General features: G+C 35.8%; 1 protein-coding gene and 2 long non-coding RNA genes across 3 annotated transcripts; 1 reads left to right on the plus strand and 2 right to left on the minus strand.

The window, feature by feature from the left end:
* Positions 1-1,448: 1,448 nt before the first annotated feature.
* On the minus strand, positions 1,449-4,256 carry LOC128203629 (uncharacterized). The gene is made up of 3 exons (XR_008255991.1): positions 4,171-4,256; positions 3,750-3,864; positions 1,449-2,338 (listed from the first exon to the last, which is right to left on the minus strand). It is a non-coding gene; the product is annotated as an uncharacterized LOC128203629 (long non-coding RNA).
* Positions 4,246-6,616, minus strand: LOC128203630 (uncharacterized). The gene is made up of 3 exons (XR_008255992.1): positions 6,466-6,616; positions 5,039-5,183; positions 4,246-4,299 (listed from the first exon to the last, which is right to left on the minus strand). It is a non-coding gene; the product is annotated as an uncharacterized LOC128203630 (long non-coding RNA).
* A 12,274-nt stretch (positions 6,617-18,890) lies between these two features.
* LOC128203649 (uncharacterized) lies at positions 18,891-21,307 on the plus strand. Its single transcript, XM_052905150.1, has 2 exons — positions 18,891-19,075; positions 20,110-21,307. The coding sequence occupies exon 2, from the start codon at positions 20,120-20,122 to the stop codon at positions 21,011-21,013; it is 894 nt and encodes a 297-aa protein (XP_052761110.1). The 5' UTR covers positions 18,891-19,075; positions 20,110-20,119; the 3' UTR covers positions 21,014-21,307.
* Positions 21,308-21,955: the final 648 nt, after the last annotated feature.

Here is a 21,955-nt window from a genome sequence, read left to right on the forward strand (position 1 = left end):
ATCGACATTGATATCAACGTGCCAACGTTTACAGTAACTTTACACAATATCCACCATGCATTGCAGCTTATACGGAGATAACGAGATGAGAGAGATGTCGTCGGCAAATGTTGGGCTGCCGCAATTAACAGACATAAGCCGAGAGCCATGCTTACTTATCTCTAAGTTTTGTAATAGGCTATCAAGATAAACGAGATAGTAATCAAAGCGCTGAAAGCGCTGAGGAACGGTGGCCCCGAGAGAGTAAGCAATTTATTCAAATGATGACAGGAATTTCAGAAACGAATTGATAGGGACACACAGGGAAGTTGAAAGGTGGGGTTCATATGTTTTACAATAACGTACGAGTTGACAGGCTTCAATTTTGTTAGGCGTGATATATACATATAGAACATATATATACAGTGTAAGATAAAAAATAATGTATGTAGAATATGTTTGAACGTTCCCAAGGGATAAGTTTCACAATGGAAATGAACATCACGTTAATTTTGAACAAGAGCTGGCACAGAGACAGCGGGCTCGACTATTCCGCCGCTTTTCAGTGGAAAGTTTTGGCGAAACATGCATGGATCGCTGTTAGATAAGATTTCAATGCAAATCATGTGGTGAGATATAAACATAAATGTGGTTACATGGAAATTTTCAACCAGAATGTTTAAGTCTAATAATAAAGGGCAATTATTTGCAAAATACAGTTATATATCTTGGTAATTCAATGACATTTAGTGGTTGAATACCATTCTATAAAGTCTCAATGCAAAACATCGAGAAGTTGCTGAGAAATTGACCTATGTGTGCTTACACGCAAAACCTTAACTAGAATTTCTATGTCGAATAATAAAGGGCAACTATTTGTATTTAATGAAACTAGAGCTATCTTACATGGGGAAGTTTGATGGTTGAGTACAATTGTATGTGTCTCAATGCAATACATCAAGTAGTTGCTTTGTTATTTATATAATGTGTGCTTGCACACAAAACCTTAATCAAAATATCTAAGTCGAATAATAAAGGCCTATCATTTGCATTAAATGCAAAGTCAAGTTATCTTACTTGGTTAATTAATTAGGTTGGATGGTTGAGTACCTTGTAACATGTCTTAATGCAATACGTCAAGTAGCTGCTGGGATATTAACCTATGTGTGCTTGCACACAAAACCTTAACCTGAATTTCTAAGTCGAATAATAAAGTCCTATTATTTGGATTAAATGCAAACTACAGTTATCTAACTTTGTTAATTCAGTAGATTGGATTGTTGAGTACCATTGTTTCAAGTCTCAATGCAATACCTTAAGTACTTAATGTGATATTTACGTATGTGTGCTTTCATGCAAAACCTTACCCAGAATTTCTTAGTCAAATAATAAAAGCCTATTATTTGCATTAAATGCAAAGTAGAGTTATCTAACTTGGTTAATTAACTAGGTTGGATGGTTGAGTACCATTGTATCAAGTCTCAATGCGATACCTCAAGAAGTAACTGAGATATTAACCTATGTGTGCTTGCACGCAAATCCTTAACCAAGGTGTGACGCCGACACTTGGGTGTGTAGTATAGCTCTCCATATTCTACGAATAGTCGAGCTAAAAATTGATATGATAATACCATCTGTATGCAGACAGAACATGGAAACAAACAACATAGCAAATGAAAAGTGTTTTGTACAAACAAGTAGTACAATGTTTTATTTACATATCAAAATCAACGTAAAGTAGTAATACATTCAGTAAATGTCTGTTTTGGAAATATGTATGTGAGCAAACTATGCATGTTTTGATGAGGTTGGCAATAAACACATGTGTAAATGTACATGAAATATGTCAACATTATCAACACTGAAAGAACATGTACAAATGTATGAACGAAACATTGATGTGTTGTCAGTGTTTATGCACCATTTTCAATAAAAGTTTCAGTATAAAGCAACAACTGGTACAAACAAAATGTGGACATTGCAGCATTGCTATATTATGATAGATGGCACAGTGTAATTGCAAGCATGTTTAGTTGTGGAATACGAATGAGGAAGAGATGCTTATGAGTAAGACTGTTTGTCATTATTCAGTAAAATTTACATCGAAATTGGCTGATGAAATAAACAGAGCATCTGAAAAGTTTATGGTCAGTTCGTGGTACATCTGATATCCAAAACAAGTGACAGTTTGTGTGCTCCTCCTCATAATGATTTCCATGGCAACAGGGCAATGGTCCATTTAGAACGTCTGAATGTTCTTCGGATAGTGGGTTGAAGGCATGATACATCACAGCTTAGTACATCAGAGCTGAATAAATCAATACCATGGTGGCATTGACTTCCTGAAGGCTTCAGTTTTCTGAAAGTACATGTACCACATACATAGTCATTAATATTTATTGCATGATAGAGGGGGGAACAGACTTCAAAACTCATATAGTTCATCTGCAGGCTATATGCAACACATACTGAAAGTTTGGAAATGATATATTAAACAATAAATGATTGAGACAAGTATTAGCACCTGTGGTATTTTCATAAAAAGCAGAAACAGCCATTTCCCTCAAATGGTAAGCTGCAAACCTTTGAAGAGCCATTATTTCCTTATGCATATGAATAATCTGACCAAGTAAAGTTTTCCTTGTTGCTTTTAATGGTGTCTACAGAACAGCACCACAAATATGACCTGCCTACTCTTATAAGTTTTTTTCTAAGCAAAATAAGGTTTTCGCACTTCTTTTGCGCTTAGAGTTTTATATAAACAAGAGGCCCAAAAGGGCATATGCTCTACTGGCTGAGTGGATCTGGCTGGTTTTCCAAAAAAACCCCAGCTCTTATGGATATGTAGATACTGTACAAGTTTCATCGAGATACAATCAAAACTGAAAGCTGTATCATGTTAACGAACAATTGTTAACTGACAAACTGATTTTTTTTATACTATCAAGGCCCATAATCTCGGCATGCCTGAGCGGATCTGGCTGGTTTTCGAAAGGAACCAAGCTCTTATGGATATTTAGATACTGTACAAGTTTTATCGAGATACAATCAAAACTGAAGGCTGTATCGTGTTAATGAGCAATTGTTTACAGGATTTTATACGATCAAGGCCCCTTTCTAATCAAGCATAGTCGGATCTGGCTGGTTTTCAAAAGAAACCGAGCTCTAATGGATATGTAAATACTGTACAGGTTTCATCAAGATACCATCAAAACTGAAGGCTGTATCGTGTAAACATGAATTGTTTACAGACGCACATACTACGTACAAATTACCATCGCATAAGCTGTTCTGGCCTTTGGCCAGTAGAGCTAAAAATGACATAGAGCCAAACTGAAATGCTTCAACTTGTCAAAATTTCGCTTTTCTTATCCACTTATATAAATGTAACAGAACTGTTCAGTTTAACAAAAGAAATTTAGTGATAATGTGTTTATAGACAGTCTAAACACCACTATATGCCAAACTGTTTGCTTCAGGGACAAATGGCGCAACAAAAGAAATGGTAAAAAAACCCAACCAAAACTGAAAGATTCATGACAACTGCTAGTGTTTTCATGTATGAGGTGGCTACATGATGTAGAAAATGCAGAGATAGCATTAATATGCCCATTTTTAATTTTTTATCTGTTTTGAAGGCTAGATTTGGCATTAAAATCAGAGTACAGCACTTCACCAATGTCTATAAGTTGCTTATTTACACCTGATTTGCTATAAATCTCACTCTTGTGATCATTTACACACAAACAAGTACTACAGAGTTGACTTACATATTCATTCTCCTGAAATATTGGATTCAGAGCTGCATTTCCTGGATTCAGATTGAAGGACTACCGGTGGGAGGAAAAAGGCACAGCTAACTGGAGCTTATTGGCACATCATGATCTGCAAGCAAGACACAAAAGCAATGTTTTACACTTATAAAACTATCTGCCAATACTGTTAAAGCTTGAAAAAGGCATATAAACACTCATTTGAGGCATACACAACCTTTTATGTGGTCATAAATGTGATAAATATGCAGAAAAGCTCATGAATTGAACGATTTTCAGGACAAATTTTATGAAATATATAGTCTTGTGGACATTTTGCTATCAGATTTTAATAATTCAAAGGTTAATCTCATCTTATTGAGTACCCAGATGCATTTTGAAAGCATTGAAACCAGACATGCTTAGAATTTCTTCTTACTTGGAGACAGTATTCCTTTCTCTGAAATCCTTGCTGAATGCCAGTATGGAAAACCACATGAGACCACATTTTTACCAGCACTGGTTCTTGTCCTTGAAAATTCCCCTGTGGCTACAGCAACCAGGCTCGCTATTGAAATAAACAATACATTAGGGTTTTAAGACATTTATAATGTATTAAGGTTGTTGTTTTAATGCATGAAGGGAAAAGGCTCTAAGCTTTATGAAAGTGGCTCAGTTTTTATTTCTTTTGCCTTAAGAAATGTAAATTCCCCTGTGGCTACAGCAACCAGGCTGGCTATTGAAATAAACAATACATTAGGGTTTTAAGACATTTATAATGTATTACGGTTGATTTTTTTAATGCATGAAGGGAAAAGGCTCTAATCTTTATGAAAGCGGTTCACTTTTCATTTCTTTTGCCTTAAGAAATGTCAAGTTGTTCAATGTATAAACTGCATAAATAAATGAATATATATGAATGATTGATGGAATGAATTAATGAATTAATGAAAGGTGGCATTATTTCTTTAAAATAGGGATCTCATTGTGTTGCTGTGATTGTTGAAGTAGATGTTTTCTTGTCCATAAGCTAAAAATCATATGAACACTAAATAAAACATCATTCTGCATCAAATGTGCAGTAAGTTTTGTTTATTTGCTTATAGAATTTTAAATTAATGTAATGTTTGCTTAAAAGAGCAAACAATATGTGCGAATAGCAACAATACAGACCAAAGACTTATACGAGTCAGCAGTGTCATTAGAAAATAATATTATTATCAAAGCCGCACCAGAAAACAACATGAAAGGAATTCATTTAGGAATGGAACAAACAGTATCAATGGGCTTATATGACCCAAACTTACTCAAATTATACTTCAGTTTGGATACAATTTTCCATTGTATGATCTTGAAGTACTAACAAATTACAGCATGTCGGCATGTTGGCATACACAAAGTACAGCTCGGCGGGCGGGCTGTCTGGCTGGTTCTTTACAGTTCCTCCCGGGTCTGTTTAAAATAATAAGAAAGGAAAATAGATAAATCAACAACACCCAAACATACAATCATTGACGCCCTTATAGCCTACACAACATACTCAATTAACACATCCCTGGCATACCAGTTTAAATTGATGGGTTCAACTTTAAGTGATCCACCACGACCAAATGCTGCTCATGACAGGTGCGATGAAGCCAACACCCAATATCACATTTCAGTTAGAAAACTACTGATGTAACCTAAATCTGGATTTTTTCTCGGGCTTTATTTTATATAAACACGTCTTTATTACATACTGTAAACATATTTGTGAACGAAACGGTACGAAACTGGGGACGAACACAAACTTTGTGAAAAAACATGTTTTTTTAACAAATATTTAAAGAACAGACATAACATGTATTCATTCTTAATGTTTACACCTATTTACACAAGGTGTACTTGCATTTTGAAGCTGTCAGCAACTGCGTCATGCATTAATCATCAAACATCTGACTAAGTGAAAACTGTGCCAGGTAGTTTCACTTCGCGGCAGCCATTTTGGATTTTTGTTTACATTGTGGCGAAGTCTATAAATGGTCTAAGAACGTTCATAGTCCAGTTGTTTTCGTATCAAAAGTAATAAAACTATGAGAGACCCCTCCCATACTTAAATACAAACCAAATAATCCTTTGTACTTGCCTTTAAACATGAAAAAAACAACGTTTAATCAAATTTTCACTTTCGTTTTCAGTGAACTCTGACTGGATCCCAGAATATTTCATCATCTAATTCTATAAATAGCCACATGGTTCTCCGCAAATGTTGATATACGTCTTTTAAAGGGTGTATAAAACCGGTACCAGCATTGAGTCGCCTTCCGTGAAAAATTTATATTCATGAGATTCATAAGGGGAGATAACTACAATCGACTTGGCATCGCTACTGAGTACATTCATGGTATGTAACTACGTAGTAGGTCACCTAAGGTCACGAAGCTGTGTGAGTCACGAACGGCACGAATGCATAAATTAACGAAAAGCATAATATACGTCATCAAAATAAGCTAGATGAACTACACCAATTCACATCGTAATCTAAACAAATTAAATAATAGAATAAACACGCAGGTTCATGATTTAAGCCTCTCAATTAATGTAGGTCACGCACATAAACAACGCAGGTAAAACACAGATATTTGCACAAAGAACAATATGTATACAGTGCAAATAATGAAGCAATTTCAATAACTGTCATGCAACGCACACAAAGAGCCGTTCATGTGTAACAATCTGATAATAAAATACTTACAATACACATTTAATCCAGCTGAAGTCCATGACACACTCTTTGGCTTACAAAATGGCGACGATCGAAAAGTGAAATGATCATGCTAATGTCGCGTAATGCCAACGCTCACCTAACTTTCGTGATAGTTCGTTCAGTAACCAACCAACAACTGTTCAAGTGTTCTAAGTCTTTATTGTTCACCGTTCTTTTTAAGTATAATAATCAGTATATAATACAGCATGACATTTAAGGTAATCCCACATCCTAACTGCCGTCCATTAAGGACCCAAGGCCGCGTTCCTCGCCTTGCCTAACTCAACTCTTAACATTAAAACATGCGTTCATATATACTACTTTTTTCGTCTGGTTAGTGACAGGTGTGCATATTTAATTTCTTGTTATATACAAAAAGAATGTATTCTACAGTCATGAACTGTCAAGCTAATTGGACTAATAGCCAGCGGCTATCACGACTGTCACCAGCTAAGTACATCTACATTTAATAATTATGATGAAGTATTTGCTTTTTGTTACAAATAAACTTTGAATTCTACTATTGATTTTTGTTATTTCTTTAAAGTGTTTCATACGTAACTTTTATGTTACGTGACACTTTAAAGTGTTTATACATAACTACGTTACGCGACATTCGTCCCCTTTTTTATCAAGATTTTTAAGAAAATCTTTGCTTCAATCCCAAACAATGGTTATAATTGAATAGATAAATAAAATCGTAAGAAAATATGTTTCTCAACCCCAAACAGGTAAAAAAATGCAATTCCGACAAAAAAATACTCGAAAGAAAATCTGTGCCTAAATCCCAAACAATGATGATCAAGTTGTATTTCCGACAAAAAATACGCAAAAGAAAATCTGTGCCTAAATCCCAAACAATGATATCAAATTGTATAGATACCGTCCCTTTTTAATGCAAGATTTTCTTTTCATAAGCAATAGAAAGTAAACTGACACGTTATTTGTCAAAATGTCTGACATAATATAGACTAATTGGTAATTAGCCCTCAGGTAATTAATAAACATAGTTAACAATTAGAAAATAACACTGCAGATTGAGTACAAGTAATTAACACTGACAGTACTGTTGTCAAATTTGGTATTTAGCCAATGTTTTATGTAGCGCTGCCTTTCATGTTATCATTCTGAAGACAGGGAATCATCGTTGTTGTTGTTGCTGCTGCCGTGTTGTTGTAGATGTAGAGTTTATAGCCAAGGGGTTGTTTGATTGTAGAATGTCCCCACCGACTCGAAGTGTTCTGCCATTATACGACTGCTAATTCTTGAAGTGTACTTAGATAGATGTGTGCAAGTGTTCATGTTATTGAAGATGCTAACGATCTCAAGTTGGTGTTGTCCATCACACAGGAATCATCACGGTCCTAAAGACTTGATCATGTGACGTCAAGCCGAGCACAGGTCATACGAGAATGTGTGCTTAGCTTCTCTGGATATTCCAAAGTGTAACCAATTGGTTAGCACATCACATACGCAATACCAGAATATAGTTCGATCCTTTATGAACACCGATGAACACTTAACACCATATCGCCACTAGGTATATTATCTCGATATCCGCTGAAGAATAATGTTGATATTGACTGTTCGTATCACGTGACATATTACCTGTACTTTTACCTTTCATTGACATAGGTGTTGCTATTACCATGAAATTTTGTGTTGATATTTTCAAGCAGGCTTATATTTTGAAGGTGGCCCCATTTATAATTAATTGCTGTATCTGTGCGTAAGTATTCGTATGTTTGATTTAATGAATGTTTGACCTAAGTTTTTTTTTTGTGAAACGTTTTGGTTTTAAGAACAGCATTTTATTTTATTAAGAACCTTTTTTATGCAATATTTTACAAAGCTTATATGTTTGCTTTACCACACTAAAACACCCTTTCATTCAACATGTGCATTAATTCCGTTCTGTCCTGCATGCTTATCAGCCGATAACTAACACAGATATTTAGAACAAGATTGATGATCCGTTATATTTATCATTTGACAACTTTTAATTTCATAATTATTTCATTATTTTAAGAAAACTAATACTTAAGTGATCCAATTAATTTATTAAATAACTCGCACCCTAATGTGACTTCACAGGAGTACAACAATTTTGTTGAAATTCAATATCTTGAACATATCATCTCCAATCACTTTTAAGAAACATGGTCTCTCTTGACCATTATCTTTGTTTATCTTTGTACAACTTTGTACATCTTCATAGTTATAAGAAAGCTAAACTCTAGCTTAACATGTTACCATCATGCTTATCATCGGATAACTTACAACTTTATAATTGATTCATTAGTTTTACCAAACTAATCTGTGAGTTACTTAAATAATTTTATTAGATTACTTACTACCTAACAAACAATTGAATTAGTGATTTCGAATTGAAAATTACTTGCCGTATTCAGGCGATACACTTTATTTAATGACCTCTAAAAATTACTTTTCATTTTGCATGCTTTCTCTCTCAGACCTTACTATGATCCAAACAATGATTTATTTATATGATTTTTACAACTTTAAAACCATCACCAATTTACTCAATATTATATAAAATGATACATTGACAAAATACTACAATTATTTACACGACTATAAACTTACTTAATTTTAATGATTTCATATCATTAATGTCAAATTAATTACAGGTAACATTGACTTCATTTACCTATCTGATTTGTTTGACAATTACTTACAGTTGCATGACAACTGAACTAATAAAACCTACCATTTTTCTCCTTCTTCGACATAAAAACATCACATTTTGTATTATCTTCAGTGTTTGCACTAAACCCTGACTATAAGTCATTATTTTTTTTGTATTTATGCAACTTTCATTAATGTTAGACCTGCTAAATAAGTTTACTCAGACTTCTTTTAATAACATTTCTTTCCATGTTAATTGTTCAATTAATGTCCTTAAATGACTTAGTTTTCGTTTTCATCTAGTTAGTCAATAATGTACTTAAATGATTTAGTTCAATACATGACAAGCTCTTCGTTTGCATTTAACGTTGTTAAGTCAGAAATTAGATTACTTACTTCAAAAGAACAGCTTTGCTCTGATTGCATTTATTATCCAAAACTTTAAAATTTTGCCCTGTTAAATATCCCAAAAATTATAGCAACACATGTCATATCTAGGCAAGAAATACAAAGTAATAAAACGTCACTAACTTTTGTCCCGTGGCCTGGTCGCGCTGCAATGTCCATAGTCACTCGAACCGCAGTTGTCATCATGTACCTTTTTCTTCTTCATTTCAAATGTGATCCAATAGTTGTCAGTACTTCCCGTTGTGTTCCACGTCAACCCTGTTCTTGAATATCTTCGGTCAGCAGGCGCCAAACTTTTACGTGTCGCGTAATGCCAACGCTCACTTAACTTTCGTGATAGTTCGTTCAGTAACCAACCAACAACTGTTCAAGTGTTCTAAGTCTTTATTGTTCACCGTTCTTTCTAAGTATAATAATCAGTATATAATACAGCATGACATTTAAGGTAATCCCACATCCTAACTGCCGTCCATTAAGGACCCAAGGCCGCGTTCCTCGCCTTGCCTAACTCAACTCTTAACATTAAAACATGCGTTCATATATACTACTTTTTTCGTCTGGTAAGTGACAGGTGTGCATATTTAATTTCTTGTTATATACAAAAAGAATGTATTCTACAGTCATGAACTGTCAAGCTAATTGGACTAATAGCCAGCGGCTATCACGACTGTCACCAGAAGGGCCCCCGTTTAAAAACTGGACAAGACTCCCCCTTGACGCACGCCGCGGATTACGTCGAAGGTATCTGACATTAGGTCTTGACAAACACGTACGGTGCATTTGAGGGATTCATAAGAGGACTTGATGACCCTTAGTAGTTTACCTTTAAGGCCAAGTCGACCTAATTTGAGGAGTAATGCAGAGTGCCTCACTGTGTCAAAGGCGGCTTTCTGATCAAGACATGCAACATATGCGTTGCTACCTTTGTCTATAGCATAGAAAATTGTTTATTGGAGATTAAAGGATGTGTTCACACAACTGAGACCCTTTTGGAATCCGTTTTGTTGTGGGCTTGGGAAGGTGTTACTTGCTGACGACACATGAGAGTTGATCCGTTCGGCCATAACCTTTTCGAAAATTTTGCAAAAACAAGGGAGTAATGATATAGATCTGTAGCTTGAAGGGTCACGTTTGTCTTTTCCTTTACCTTTATATAAAGGGATGATGACGCTGGTTTTCCAATCTATTGGTATTTTCTCATTCATCAGGACTAAATTAAATAGTAGTGTAAGCGCTTTTGTAACAGCAAGTCCGCCATATATGACATGTTCATTCATTATACCATCATGACCAGGGCTTTTTCTCTTCGCGAGGGATTTGATTATTTGGTTAACCTCATCTAAGCTAATTGAGGTGACAGTGTTGTTAGTGGTTTTACATGTAAGATAACACTGAAGTTCGAACAAATTATCTTCTGATAGGATGTCATGCTCGTTTGGGTGACTAAAAACTTTTGAATAGTGGTTTTTAAATCCTTCAGTCACTCTGTGATCTTTATAACTCGTGTTGTCTATTTTCAACTCAGAGCAAGTCTCCAAAGATCGTTTGCTGTTTCGTTTTAACAACTTCCAAAACATTCGATAGTCTACTTCAGCTGTTGTATTAAGTTCGTCATATAAATGGTTTTCATGGGACTTGCGACAATTCCGCTGTATTCTCCTGAAAGTGCATTTGGCTTGTTTATAGTTTATAAATGAGTCTGACATTGTACTGCGGGGTCTGCCTTGAACTAACCATATATGCCGAGCGCGTAGGGCCTGCGCTTGCGCCGCTTTGACCTCTTCCATCCAATACGGTTTGGCTTTTCGGTTAAACTTACTTACAGGAAGTTGTGAGGCGGCCTGTTTTAAAGCATTGCAAAGCAATGAGTTAATAATATCAGGGGAGCATCCATCGGTGTTTTCGTTCGTGATGCTATTTAATTCGCTACTTAGTTGGCTTTGGTAGTTCGATATGTGCCCCTGTGTGCATTTATTCCATGCTATACATGTTCTATGCACTGTGGGTTGTGCATTTCTCCCTAGGTCGAGGTTTATAGAAAATAATATTGGCGCATGATCTGAGGTAAGTATGTCTCTTTAAGGTATAACCGAGAATGAGTGAAACATATCTAATGATGAGTTATGGACTAAGTCATGGTCTATTGTCGACTTCGTCGGGTGGAAAGTATATTTGTTGGTATTTCCTATGTGCTCTTTCAGCGACGTAAGTTGGTGTTTAGCTATAAACTCTGTAAAAGTACGGGATTTTGGGGTGGATGACTGTGGGCCGAATTGAGAGTTTATTTGCGCATTGAAATATCCGGCCAATATAACATTTCCGATCCGGGAGTAGAAGTTAAAGAGAGCACAGACGTTTTTAAGGGTTTCCTTAAATATAGTTCAATGTCGCTACTAGACGGCATGTATATGCAGAAAAGATACGTCGGAACCTTTTTGTGAGAAATAATCTCGACCGCTGATATTCTATCATTATCTATGGCTGTGATTTTACTTATTTTACAACCAATAGTGTTCTTAATCATAAGTGCTGTCCCTCCCTTACCACATTTTAAGACATTAAAGTGGCCCAGCGATTCATCAATAGTATAATATGAGGTATAATTCGGATGAACGCTATCCAAAAAATGGGCTGAGTGAGGTAACAACTTATGCTCAGTAATAAGGGCGATATCAATCGTATCGTCATCGAGTAACTTAAAGAGAGAGTATGCTGATGACATGATACCTCTAACCTTCCATACTAAAATATTAAGTGACATAGGTACGATGAAAACAATAACAAAATGAGTCCAAAAAGAGTATGGCATTATAAAATGATGCTTGTAAGACTGGATCTTGTCAGTATTTTGTCACTAAACATAATTGTTAGTCCCTCGATGGGTCCCACTCATCAATATCGTGGTAGTCGTCTCTATCAGAGTACCATGGGCTGTTCCTGTCATTATCACGTGAGCTGGTGTCTTCGACTCTGTGTTGTCGTTTGTTGTAGGAGTCATCGTATCGGTGGTAATGCCGGTATGGCTGGTGCCTTAGGTGGTCACGACGTCGCTGACGGGACTCTTCCCGTTCGCGCTCCCACTCTTGTTTGCTGACCCACCGACGCCAAGTTACATTTTCGGGCAAAAATGAGTTATCTTCAACTGTTTCTTCGTCTTCCGGATATATGTTTAGTCGTGCGGATGAACCTTGACGTCCACGAAATAGTGAAAGACGTTTAACTCGAACTTTCATATCTGTCATGTAATCATGGATATCCTGTTCGACGACGTCAGGGTCAATATTCCCCAAGAAGTATGATGTAGTCTGGCGGTGTTTCACGGCGATGAATCGATTGTTCGGGTTGGGAGTTGTATCGCTTGGTTCCGGCGTAGGATGTTTTGTAAAGTTTGTTCTACATTCCTCGCTTCGATTTTCAGACCTTAGGCTTTGCTTTGAGCAAGAATTGGCAGCGTTTCTGTTATTTCCCGTTGTAGCGTAAGAAGTAGATTGCAAGGTGGTATGCTCTTTTGGAGCGATATGGGTTGGGTTTGCATTGCTATCGGCATTCGTTTTTATTTGCTCGGGAAAAATCGTTTCCATGCTGTGAGCTATAATATGCGTTTGCATATGGTTTTGAGCATTATCATTTGAGTCGTTTGAAATTCGCACGGGAAATGGAAAACTAACGACCTAGCTGTACTTTGGCTGATAGTCCTTTTTCGGTATATTGACTTTTGTATGCGTTACCTTGATTTGTGAGTCTACGAATTGCTTGTTTATAGTTGTGACTGCTGACTTAAGCTTGTCCATGTCACTTTGGAGTTTAGTTACAATTGCACTTCCGGCCGAAGGCAGAGAGGCAAGAATATTGTTTAAAGTTCCTTGAAACCGGCGGAATGCTATCGCCATATTGTAGACGTCTGTGTGCGTCTGCTGAATTATAACGGACTCTTCAGTTTGTTTGCGCGTTATGTCTTTAACACTCGACTGGATACTGAACAAAACTGCATAAATATCTGGTTTAATAAAGTCATTTTCAGTGTCACATTCGATTACTTCGGCCTCCTGAGTCACTGTCGATGGACATGTAAAAACGTTATTTATTTCGCGTGACCGTTCGCCATCAGTGAATGATTGAATAACGTAACAGTCGTTCGCACATTTTTTTTCTTTGCTTGCAGCGGACGAATTTCTCCTGTTAACAAGTCTTGTTTCGGGACACCTAAGAGTTCCATGGGCCCTCTCAGCGAGTCTCTCGCGATAGGCATTTATTTTGATGAAGTGTTGTTTGCAAATCTTCATTAATTCATCTATATTTGATTATTTTGGTAAATTAGACAAGTTATTATCTAGTTCCTGGTGGAACCGTTGTGGCAGAAAAGAGGGTTGTTACGATTACTTAATATACTAAGTGACTATTGTTGACACGATGCTGCGCGTGAGTGTGGCTTGTGTTGTCGGGTAAACCGGAGTACCCGGATACTTGTCCGGCTTGGTGACCACTACCAAAAACTACCCCAAAACATTATTGTCATGCAATCCACAAACAGGTTAAATACAATTGTGAAAACAAAGCTGTTGAACTATTTAATAGCTAACTATTCCAAATATGTTTTGAACAAGGCACACACTTTTTAAACGGTCGGAGAAACGAAAAACAAAATGGCATTCGAATTTGAGAATCTACAACATTTTCATATCAGAGCGAGTTCCAACAGCTAATGAATATAGTCCGATCCTTTCATCCCGTATTTGGATAGTTAAGAAGCTAATCGAAACGGCAATAACTTGTATAAGTTGGCTTTGGTTCGCATTAGGCGAGTTTTGTCATATATTGTCGAAAATCGTAAAGTATTCATGCTATGATTGTTCCAGCATCGCATCAAAAACGCCAATGATAATCAATAAACTCATGTAAATACTTATGTGAAAAACTACAGAAACAAGCCCAGTAGCAAAACAAGTTCAAACATAAACCCGGTTTAACGGCACTGTGTAAACGCCAAAGACATAAAACGCAAAAACAAAAAAATCACAAACAAGAAAAACAAAATCTAGGTATGTTTATGAAGGATTGTTAGGTACCGCCTTGGAAGTAATGCATCCACTACCCGAGTAGTTCGTGTATACTTTCATTAACCTGGTTAGTGGTTGCACTAAACCATACTGTCAAGGACAACGTTCAATTATTAACGTGCGTATAACGAAACACGGTTGATAATTATCTTCACGCAACTTATTGAACGGTCAGGGCTCTGACTACTGGTGAACGTTCTTATATAAGAATAAATGAATAAATTGAACCAAAGCAAACGCATATTGAATTGGTACAACAACGGAACTCAAAATAATTGTGATTATTCAAAGGCGTTAAAATGTTCATTTTAGTCATTTACCTTTTTTGCATGAGTCATGAGTATTTGAACGTTTTTATTAAATATATGTTAGTACTTTGTAATCGTAGAGATTATTTTGAATATTATGTTTCAACCGGATCAGAGAGTGTATTTTAATGACATAACTGTGAATGTTTTATTTTGTGGTCGATACGCATTGATTTATAGTTATATTTCACTGTTGTTTCAAAAAATGTTGTTGATTAATTAGTATTTATACAGGAGGTGAAGTCAAGTCAACATTTTTTTTTAATGCATAAACAACATAAAACGTTGAGGTGAAATATCATAAACTTTATATTCAATATCATTAATATAGTGTCAAACAAATTGCTTCCAGCTGTGCAACAACACTGATTTCAACTTGTGATATACATACATGATTTAAGATAACCTTGTTATAGCATGGAACAGTCAAGGTTTTAATTATCGTAACTGATCTTTATTTACAAATACAATACGGATAAGGTAATCAGTTTAGAAAAGAAAAAAATGGAATAAGAAGAACATATTTAAGTGAAAGCATATCACTTACACTAATAATAAAATAAAATTAAATAACTTATAGACGGTAATATGATATGTGTAAGCTTGCAAACCGCGTTGTAACCGATCACCAACCAGTGGCCTTATAGCGACCTTGGCGAAGTTTTCAGATATTTGCGCTATTTTTTTTGGTGTCACGAACAGACCGAATAACTTGCGCAATGTGGGTAATAAAGCGCCGGTCACACCAATATTACATCAAAGATATGACATGTTCGCGACCGTTTGCGTTCTTGACAGACTAGCAACCGCTAAGATCGATGAAGTGTTGTCCATGTTCGGTATTTGGGTATACTCGCTTACAACTTATCAGCGATTGATCGGCAACGTTTGAACAACTGTTCACCACATACCGGGAGATAGCTTCGAATTGGTTGAGACTAATCCGTGACTAGTCAGCAAATCGTCTGTAACAGGTTTGCGTCAAAACAGGGACTGATCTGTGACAAGTCAGCAAATCGTCTGTAACAGTTTTGCGTCAAAACAGGGACTGATCTGTGACAAGTCAGCAAATCGTCTGTAACAGGTTTGCGGCAAAACAGGGAACTGGTCGGTGACAAGTCAGCAAATCGTCTGTAACAGGTTTGCGTTAAAACAGGGACTCGTCGGTGACAAGCTGTCGCTCGACCATCCACCAACACATTACGCATATAAAAAGTTGCGTATAAGACTCAAATAATTTGTTTGCAATATTAGTACGAAACACTACAGACACAAGCTCAGTAGCAAACAGTTTAAACAATAACCTGGTTTATTGGCACTGGGTAAACGCTTTGACATAGAACATAAAAAAATCACAAACAAGAAACATGGAAGAAAAGCACAAAACTCCACAAACATCACATTGCATACATACTATATATAAAAGAACTAGGTATGTTTATCAATGATTATTATTATTGCAAGTTGTCAACATGTAAACAGAAGTTGTTGCATTTACTGCGCTTGCAAAGACGAAATGAAAATGCTGTAGTTGTTTGCCATGATAGTTTACAGTATTTTCTTGTGTTTTTTTTTCTGCTATCCTTCGTTTTGTTACGTTGGCGATTTGGCTAGGAAAATATCATTATCACTAATGATAAATGAGGAATTGTCTTTAGGAGAAAATATGCACAGGCACTCATACAAATGTTTTCCGTAGAAAAAGATATGCTGACGAAAGGCGAAATTGAACACGGTCCGCCTTATCACAACCAATTTTAAAACAGGAATTTAGACCACTCGCCCGTTGTAAGATTCAATTTCAACTGGTTTTGTTTCTTTATCTTATATTTAGTTATAGTGACCTTGACCTTGACCCTAAAGGTCCCAAATACACTTCTATGGAAGTCCTCCATAAACTCTTCATACATACCAAGTTTAGTGTCAATATTTCAATCCTCTCTAAAGTTATATAGAACCAAAATGTTATCTATTTTGTGTTACAGTGACCTTGACCTTTACCCTAAAGGCCCTAAATGCAATCACAGGAAAGGTATTCATAAACTCTTCCTATTTATTAAGTTTGGTCGTAATATGTCAACCCTAACAAAGGTTATTTAGCAGCAACCTTTATATTTTTTGTAATAGTAACATTGACCCTGGGGGCACCAAACGCAATCCCATGAAAGGACGCCATAAAATATTCATATACACCAAGTTTGGTCACAATAAATCAACCGTAACTTAGGTTTTACAGTGCAATCCTAAACGTAATACCATGAAGTGTCTACCAAAATTTTTCCTGTACAATAAGTTTGATCACTATATGTCAAACCTTACTAAAATTATTCTATACCATAATTATGTGAGTTTAAAGCCGCCCGCCCGAACATCAACATACGTTATTCTTATAACCAGATTTCACTTTTTAAAAATGTGCATGTGAAAAAAATCAACAAAGGGCCATTATTTGTTTTAAGGGTTAATTTGGAGTTATTTAACCTTAGTGTGTAATAGCTGCTGTATAAAATACGAAGGCCATTGAATGAACCAAATGAGTTAAATAGAAAAAAAACACTGTTAATAGTCATTGGACTCACAAGGCTGTTGATAAGGAGGGAAGTAAGTTGTCACAATAGAGTCATAATGTAACTCATATGTATGAATTATTAGTGTTCAACATTTTGTCCAATGAAAAGGCAATCGCATTACACCTTTTATTTCTGCAACACTATACTAACAGTCTTAAACCGCTTTCTTCAGCTGACTTCGACTGCATTAAATGCTTACAAATAGATTCCATTTCTCATCCCATTACACAAAACACATTTAATTCAACAATATAATAGCCCCCTTTTTAATGATTCACTATTCATATGACGGGCGATGTCGATGTGACTGCCTTTGTTAATACCACAATATATTGCATCTCCAATTACAGACAGCGGGCGATTATTGATAAACCAACTCTTAAAATGAAATGTATTTTATGTAAAGCTAACAGGTGTAGATCCAGGATTTGACGCTAGAAGGAGCATTACCAAGTGTTATAACCCTTTTGACTTCAAGCCGAAATTTAATTGGTTTAATTTTGATTTAATGCAAATTTCAACACAATATTTAAACTGACATTATAAAATCAAGCATGCAAAGGGATTGGGCCATGAGTTATGCCAACATCAGTTTCCGCCCTCTTGGTTTAATGTGTTATGGCAGAGCCTTTTGCGGTAGTCCATTAATACCTGTTTGTACAACTTGTACCCCTAAATGGCGCGTTTAATGTGCATGTTATTACTTTTTCTCTCCCGTATTGAAATAAAACGTTAACTTGGGCGATCTTGTGTGCTATTGCTAAATAAGAGCTTATAAGAAACTAGATACGAAATATTTAATACCATTTAAGACTCATACAATTAACGCATTCAAATTTACAATGTATACCATTTCGAAAATTTGAAATACATAAAAGTTTTCTTTAAACATTAAAATTCATTGAAATCGACATTTTTTTAGATGTAGTTTTTAAACTTTTACTTGTGAATATTGTAATCTTTAAATGGCTTATATTGCTATTTTCAATAAAAAGCACAAGTTGATATATCAAACATTTAATTAATGATGTACACTAACAACAGCATTGTTTCATTATCCTATACAGAAAAGCTCGCGATTAAACTCGACAAGATGTAATAATTGCTTGACAAAAGTCGTCCTAATACTATAATGTAATTTCTGAATTACTAGTATTTGACCTCTTGATCAGATATAATAATGACCGCAGAGTACCGCTGAACATTTTGATCAATACACACGATGATATATAAGGACAAATAACATGCATAAAAATATGGGTCACCACCCTAACGCCAGTGAAATTTCAAGATTCAAGCATGTTTTATTTCATGTTCCATTTGTTAAACCAAGCTGAGCTTACAGGTAAAAAGACCGCTTAAATATGACTCGTAGTGAATAAACCGTGAACAGGCAAATGTATACATTGGGGTAACGAACATAGACACTCCATCTAAAATTGTTTGATCAAACAAATCTTGCGCGCATCAATGTAATGCCACTCACTTATGGATTAATTTTATTTGTTCAGCAAAAGCAATGCATGATCGTCGATTTAGCAAATATTCTGTGCAAACGAAAAGAAAATGTTGTATTTTTACTTTAACTGAAGGAATACTGACATAGGTAAGTTGTTTAATTAAACTAGTTGTATGGTATACGATTTATTAACCTTTTATTCCATCTGAACACCTTATAACTAATACATCATCGTGTACGTATATACTACTTCAGTCGATAATGTGACTTTATACTTTAAGTTACCGCTGATACCAGTGTTCACATATAAATCACAATTATTAAAATTTAACGAAGTATGAAATTCGATTCAATATTAACCTTCTCAGAAAGAACTATTCGTACAACATCTCAAGATAATGTGAATACACTTATAGAAGAATTCAGTGACGGTCTCATTGAAATGTAAAAGTGAAATGTTGTCGTTGAAGGATTTTAACTAAGTGATTCTCATCTCAAATCGTTTCAGGGATAAGATAAATTAGAAATGAACGTTGGTTTTAGAGGAAATAAGGATTGAACTTTGTCGCTTAACGTAGCAAATAGGTGTAAATACTTACAACCAAAATAAAAGCGTCGAATGCACTGAAAGGCTGTAGGCGAGGCTAGCATGATTTTACATATTAACAGTTCTGTTCACAGGCACTACAAATCGAATTCAAAAAATATTTTGTGTGGCCCCAAACTATCACCGAAAATTACCTGTCGTTTCCTTAGAAATGGTGATGTAAATTGAAACATTTTAATTTAATTAGCTAATTTCATAACATATAAACCTATATGTAGTATGATATATACACCTTGCTTTCATCTCGAAAGTTTATTGCTAGTGTCAAGTAATTTTAATGAAACCTGATATTGTCTGTGGACATTTTGGCAATTTGAAATTAGAAAAATAAGGAAGGGTCTTTTTATCAACATATTTACATTTTCTGCGTCATATATAGTTACCTATTCCTCACGGCTCCTCACCAATATTAATTTAAGACTCTTCGGCCTGCTTTCACATTAATATTTATGCGAAAAACTACAATAAGCTCAGTAGCAAAAAGTTAAGTGAAATTAACTTAGATTCGCAATATTTTTTATTTTGCTATATATTTGAGTTAAGTTTATTATTAAGATTTTCTCATTTCATTCAGGTATTCCACCATGTCTGATCGCCACCCAGCAGTCCGATGCATGCACCATTGGCCAACACGGGCGTTATGCCTCTTCCTGATTATCATACAAGCGGCTTCCCTGAACTGGTACCTCATGGATCATCTGTCAATGAACTGGGCGGCTGTGTACGCCGCCGACGCCGTCGTCATTACGCTTTTCATTGCCTCATTTGTAATGGCAACCTCAAATATCAACCATGAGAAACACAGCAATGATCTAACCTTTGCTTCTGCCTCACATCTCCCTCTCAGCTATATTTCGTGGTTTGCCTATGCAGTAGTGTTGGATATCAAGATCATTATGGTATTTACGAAGTTTTCGACAGATCTGGATGAAGATTATTTCTTTGGGCCAAACACCATGAAGACAACTCTTGCCCTCGCTGGATTAGTGTTCTTGACTTTTCTACCCACACAACATGACGCCCGAGCTGGGCATAGAAGAGAAATTATCAACACATTGACTGCCACCGTAATATTTGACATTCTAGACGGAGTTGATAACTTAGAGAATCTTTTTGATAAAGATGTGCGTGATTCCTACCCACCAGGCCTTGATAATGCAGTTATTGGAATTTGCTGCGTTAACTTCCTGTTACCCACAGTTCCATTGTTTACATTAGCGAAAACGAGGTTCGGACTAACTAAACTTCCGGAAAGGCTAGAAATCTTTCACAAAGTTGCTATCGCATTTTTGGTGAATTTGCCGTTGTTTATAACACGGATGGTCACATGGCATGGCATATCAGCGGGCATTTCGATATTTTTGTTGAAGAACGTAATCGCTATGGGGGTTGTGACATTCGAGTTGGTGGAACACCTTTGTTGTAAAGCCCCTAAACGAGATTCAGATAACGAACTTGATCGCTATCGGACAAATTGAGACCAAAATGTGACATAAGTGGGTTATATGCCCCAAATAAATAACACAATGAAAAGTACAGGGAAAATACATAGATATGAAATCCCGACTTAAAGCTTTCAAATTAGTGCATTAGTCACGCGTTATTACTGATCACTATTTTCATTGTTGAGAAATGTTATTCATATTGATGAGTGAACTTTCTGAGTTTAGTATTAAAATCATTACAAGGGTCAAAAGGAAGTTCATTATGCAGTTACCTAAATTCCATTCTATAACATCCAATAGAAAACAACCAAATCAATAATATTTCAATGTTCTTATTTTGGAATTCTGTGCAATGTACTTGGGAAACCGATTAAAATAAAGAGCGTGAACTTGCAACATGATCAAAGTAAGTCTAGGTAACAAATGCTTGAAAGAAAAGGGAACTTAGAGACGTGGTCGACTGGCCGAGGAAAAACTGAGATAAAACCCTCATTTTGGGGAAACTTCGAAACATCCACCCGTTTGTCATCCCGATTTACGGGATTTGTCTTATACCACTAGATGTCGGGCCCCATCACCCCTAATTAAGCTCCTTCAAGAAGGTGTTACAGTATAGAAAACATATCAATTTACACGATTCATGTATACGTGCGATATCGAGTAGTTCAAGTGTATATTATATCGCTATGTCCTTCGTAAACAAGTAAAAACAAAGATAATAATTCATATAATGAACTTATATTATATAGCAAACGTGTTTTTGTAAAATACAGCAATCGTCGTGAACGTGTCGGTTCCAAAGAGCTGAATGCCGTTACATTCATATGCCCACGAATCATTCGTGCTTATAAACGCCACCTGGTGGTTATTACAGTATAACAAGGGAAAATAATTTCCTTCCAATTCGTATTACACAAATGAAGAAAATCCTATTTACATTATTTTGTTAGAGGTGTGTGTAATCCCATGAAACCT

The sequence above is a fragment of the Mya arenaria genome, chromosome 9 (assembly GCF_026914265.1).
Source record: "Mya arenaria isolate MELC-2E11 chromosome 9, ASM2691426v1".
Classification (NCBI taxonomy): domain Eukaryota; kingdom Metazoa; phylum Mollusca; class Bivalvia; order Myida; family Myidae; genus Mya; species Mya arenaria.

Excerpts from the sequence above, each read along its gene's own strand:
- LOC128203649 (XM_052905150.1), top strand. The coding sequence starts at position 20,120 with ATGTCTGATCGCCACCCAGCAGTCCGATGCATGCACCATTGGCCAACA.